Raw genomic sequence first — 5,118 nt, 5'->3', positions numbered from 1 at the left:
ATCACTGCTGGAAGATGGCAGGAGGGAGGGGTTACTATATTTGGACAAAAATGGCCGCTCCCAGACTCAGTGATGGCTGATGAAAAATACTATTTTTATTTTTTTATTGATTAATGCTAAATTCATTAAATCGCCATAAACGTATTAGTTTTGGGTATAGATAACGATCCATTGGTTATTCCTTGCTGACCGGACTTTTCCTTTAAGTAATCTCTTTCATTTCTACTTTTTCTCTCTCTTCAGTAAAATCTTTGACCACTCTTCTTACCTCTGTTGCTATGTTCCTGCAATGCACGTGACTTTTAACATTAAATCTTCATACAGACTTCATCTTTTCATTGTTATGTCTACTGTATATGTAGCACTGATTCCAACATAAAGTCATGGGAAAACTTATTAGATCACTATTGTTTTCATTAGTTTCAAGCTCTAAAGGTATGTTACCTGAAGAAAGCAGTGAACAGGACCAGCTAAAGAAAGCATGGTATAATACATTTCTGCATAGCATCAGTTCCTAAAAAGTGTTACCTCTAAACGCTTGACAGAGACAATTCAGTCAGACAGACAGACTGATAAAAGTTGTTCTAGTTGATTGAATTCAGTCATCGTTTTTAAAGTATTTACCTGTAAAATCACCACTAAAAATTGGCTTGTGTCGTTGACTCTACAGCAATCTCTCATATTAATCAGCAACAGAAAAGAGGAAAAACTCCCTTTTTACAGGAACAGAAAGCAGTTTGTTTGTTTTGTTGTTTGACCTGCTGATTATCAGTCAGTCCAATGGAACTAAAAACTGGCTTCTTTCAGGAAACAGCTTTTCCTTCTGCTGTTTCTTTTCTTTCTTTCTTTTTTTTTTGCAGACTCTAAAAATATTGATTATGAATGCTTTACATCTTTCTTTCATTTGTACCATCATACAGCTGAAGATGGAAGTAGTATTCATAATAATGAAGTTGGACTTTCCGGCCTCTACAGCGCCCTCTTGGGAACACAGTTCCTATAATACTTGATAGAATATAAAGGATAAAACCTTGTATGAATTACTAAAGGTCCATGACGTGCCTACCTCTGTAAAACCTTGATATAAAAGACAGATTCTGACGCAGACTCCTTGTGTTTAGAAACTAAACCTGTTGCTTTCTGCATCAATTTTATCCAACAAAACACATCGTTCAGAAGATGAGAGAGGAAGGCCTTGAGAGAATCAAGACATGCAGAGAACGCATTGATAAAAAGATAATTACAGCTCTCCAAGTCCATTTCAAGGACTAATCTTTGTTCTTCAAATCAAACATAAAAGCCAATTCTCTATGTTAATGAGCTCAATCACTCCTCCACAAGGCCTCAATAATTCATTCCTGCCAAGATCGTCAGACATCCATAATGAATAACATCCAGAGTGAATTATTTACAGAGTCATTCTTTGTGGCACGGTGCAGCGAATGACACTGAGTCACCCGGCGTGTATTACTGGCTGCTGGATGTGTGTGTGTGTGAGGGGGTTGTCCGTCTGGGAGGTATTTGGACTCACGACAGAGGATTCACATCGTGTCTCAAGAAGCTCAGTCAGAGCAGAGAACGTGAGCTACCAGCTCCCCCAACAGCATGAAGCAGAGACATGCACACTCAAAAATGAGAGAAAAAATAAAATCACATTTTCTGTAATTCTGGAAAACTCTCCAGCCTTCAGGAATTGGACAAAAAAAAATACTTTGAATTGGCTGGAGGTGGAGGTTTTGCAATGAGCTTACAAAATTCTGGCAGTCCCTGGACTCTTCGTTTAGCACAAGGTCTATATTTGGTGAATCCTCTAAACTTTGCCCCCTCAGACTCAATAAATTTGTCAGAGCATTCAAAAAAAAAAATAAAAACTACTCCTGGTCATGGCATTAAGGGAAGCATTGACATTGCTGTGCTCTCTAGCAGGTAATCTCAGCAAAATAGAAACTGTTTTATCTGTATTCTATAAAGTTATGAAACCTTTTTGTAATTTTTTTATTTCCCTGTTATTTCTTCTAAGTTGTTTGTTCCTCTGGAAATCATGAAAGCTGTGAATTGAAGCCTGGGTTGTTTGACAGCCTGACCGGGGATCTAAAGGTTTGACCAATCTGAATAATGCATTGAAATGTTTAAAAAAGACGGGGTAAAACCTTTGTACTACTTGCAGGTCTACATATTTAGTGTGAAAACATAGTGCTGAGTTTGATGTTATGTGACAGGTGGCAGCAGAATGTAGTGACGACTCCTCGCTGCAGTGGAGCTCGGAGCAGGCCGCTGAAGTGCTGATTCACATGAGGAATCTGACTGAAAGGCTGCAAAAACGGCAACGGAAAGGTGGGAGGACACATGTGGGTTTATGTCTTAACATGACTTCCTGAGTACAGCAAGAAAAAAAAACTACTGGAGGCATAGTAAACCCAATCTAAAGATAAGGAAGAAATTCTCAACATACGGTATTTGCCCTTAATATAAGCAGGTAAGTATGTTGACCAGCCAATTGAATAGATGCTTCAAAACCAACATAAGGTAATAATAATAATATATTATGGGGTTGTTTTTTTTTTTTACCTTATTTTGATCTTAAGCTACCCAACTCCATTGAAAAATTGCCTTTCCTATTTAAATCAAGGGAAAAACTCTTATTTCAAGATCTTAACTGAAATAAACTTTAGATTTGCAACCAGGGGGTCAAAATGTAATGTAACACATAAACTGATCATTTCCAAAATGGTCTTTAGTTGGAATGTTTAGTTACTTGTTCATCTCATCAAGATGTTTATGACTGAGTTATAACATTTTTATTAATATTACAGCTGATTTTGTTTTTGCACTTTTTGTTTGTTTAATTCTAAAACAAATGTGTGTTGAAACACAAATGGGATGATGCAATGGCATCAAATAATCAGCATTTTGACCAATCGGCTGGAGATTATTTTGTCCTACTATTTAAAAATAAAACAAACAAAACAAATTATTTTCCTAGTAATAGGTTTATAGGGGCAAGAATAAAACAGTTTGACATGTACCTGTTTATTTACTGTCTAGGACTCCTTAAAACAATAACATTTTTAACAACAGTCTGTGGTCAGTTTTATTTATTTGTAAGAAGTTTCACCTATTTTTTAAAGGAAAATTACTTTTAAAAGGGGAAGTTATCTTGTTTAGGCCTTTATACCATTATGAAGTCCTAGGTGCTTTATTTATCTTGCGTTATAGCTTGTCAATAAAGGTGCTTTCACACTTATCATATTTTTTGCAACCAAAGCAAAACAAATGATTTACATTTTAACCTAAAATAAAGGCATGTAACAGGAGTGAAGCGACATAAAGCAATGTAACAGACATGTTTCTAGCAACACCACTGTCCTGATTTTAGCTATTCCACCCGTGTTGGATGCAAAGCAACAGTCACTGTAGTTGGAAAATCTAAACTTCTGTGTTTTGTCCCATTTTGACGACCAGTAAGAGATTAAATGTGGCTGCATGGTTGGATGAAGGAATGAAGCACAGACTAAGCTTCTTCCAAATTTGCTGCCTCATACTTTCACAATAAGATTTCCATACTGTAAATAATTTTAACGCATGAAATTCTACAAGTTGTTCTTGATGTTTAAGATATCAAGAAATCAGATTTTAACCTCTGAACAAGAAATAAGAGGCACCACCTGATCAAGCATTTTTGGAGTGTAATAGTAACTTTAACCCTTAAATAAATAAATAAAAAAAACTAGGAAACTGATGTTCTTATAAGTCAATCCTGAGGGAAGTATAAATCTATTTAGACCTGGGTTCATTTAAGGCAGGTTAGGTTGTGCTTCTGAGCCACCGATTTCCAACCACAAAAATTTGTTAAAGGAACCTGAGCCAAATAAAAAAAGAAACCTCAAAAAAACTTACAATTAAAACAAATTGTGAATATTTTCAGCACCAGGTTTTTAGCTCTGTGTTTTCTTTTAATATTAGCTCACAAAAAATCGAAACTTTCACGTTTTTGAGCAAACAGAGCAAACCTGCTCCCACTGGCTGCAGCATCAAAAGAAAACCTTAAGTCATAAAGTTTTAACCTTCCAGAGATTCACCTTCAAGCGGTTTAAATAGTTAATTAAAAATCCCATATAGTTCTGTACTTTAGAGAATTTCACCATTATTGGAAACTTTCCTCAGCAGTCACCCTTTCATTGACCTCACTCTTAAATGATGAGATTGTGGAGCTCATTCATTTAAATATCATGCGTATTGAATAATCCTGTAATCTCTCTTTATGAAGCTTTGCCCTTGCTTGAAGTCCTTGCATTGATGAATGAAAGTTAACTCAGACTTCTTCTTTTGCTGTAAATATTTGGAAATCAAAAAAAGAATGGTCCCCTCTATTTGGCATTCATTAGAAGAAAAACTTTTAAATGAGCATGAAACATTCATAAACCGCTACATCAGTCTGAAGCTTTTAAGCTTTGTTTTTACTCATTTTTACACAATTGTGTTAGTAAATATAGCCTTTCTGTATATATGTACCGTGACAACATCATGTGATTGGGATTACATCACTGCGCATGTGTACAGTTGGTAAATAAGCTGAAGAGAGCGAGTAGGGAACTCCCAGCATACAGTAGTTGTTAATAAAATAAACGTTCAAGATCACCTATGAAAATTTAAGGCAGGAATTTCCATGAGGCATTAGAGCACGGTCTGTTCGATCTGGACTTATTTGGTAGCTGTGCCAATGGCTACCAGTTGGTCAGATGGTGCCATGTGTGTCTTAGTAAGGAGGCTTGGAATATGTAGCCGTATTTTATCAGAAACAAATAGAGTAGCAGCCATTCAGGATGACCCTTCCCAGTCAAAAGCCAGCTGAACGGCAGCAAAATCCCCTCCAACTTCCACCCACTGGCCTTCTCCTGGGCGTGAACATTTTTTACCCTGACTCCAACCTTTCACTGAATTACAGGGTCTGACTCTTTTCTTTAGATCCTAATGTCCACAATCAGGACAGAAAGAATATTTTAGTACAAAGATTGATGTTTAAAAAGGAATTATAGGAACCAGCCAAGGAACCAGACAAGGGCCAATCAAGGAAAGTGGGGAAACTTTTACCCCATTTACACTACCCTTAATAAAACC

The 5,118-nt window shown here is 36.4% G+C and overlaps 1 protein-coding gene across 1 annotated transcript in view; it reads left to right on the top strand.

The window, feature by feature from the left end:
• Positions 1 to 1,883: 1,883 nt before the first annotated feature.
• LOC107100243 overlaps positions 1,884 to 5,118 on the top strand; it is a 5,285-nt gene continuing 2,050 nt past the window's right edge. The window contains exons 1-3 of the mRNA XM_015398660.1: positions 1,884 to 1,926; positions 2,021 to 2,097; positions 2,220 to 2,334. Of these exons, the coding sequence (XP_015254146.1) occupies positions 1,884 to 1,926; positions 2,021 to 2,097; positions 2,220 to 2,334 (235 nt within the window). The remainder of the gene's footprint in view (positions 1,927 to 2,020; positions 2,098 to 2,219; positions 2,335 to 5,118) is intronic.

The sequence above is a fragment of the Cyprinodon variegatus genome, unplaced genomic scaffold (assembly GCF_000732505.1).
Source record: "Cyprinodon variegatus isolate N-32 unplaced genomic scaffold, C_variegatus-1.0 Scaffold948, whole genome shotgun sequence".
Classification (NCBI taxonomy): Eukaryota; Metazoa; Chordata; class Actinopteri; order Cyprinodontiformes; family Cyprinodontidae; genus Cyprinodon; species Cyprinodon variegatus.
This window is presented reverse-complemented; position numbering and strand designations above follow the sequence as displayed.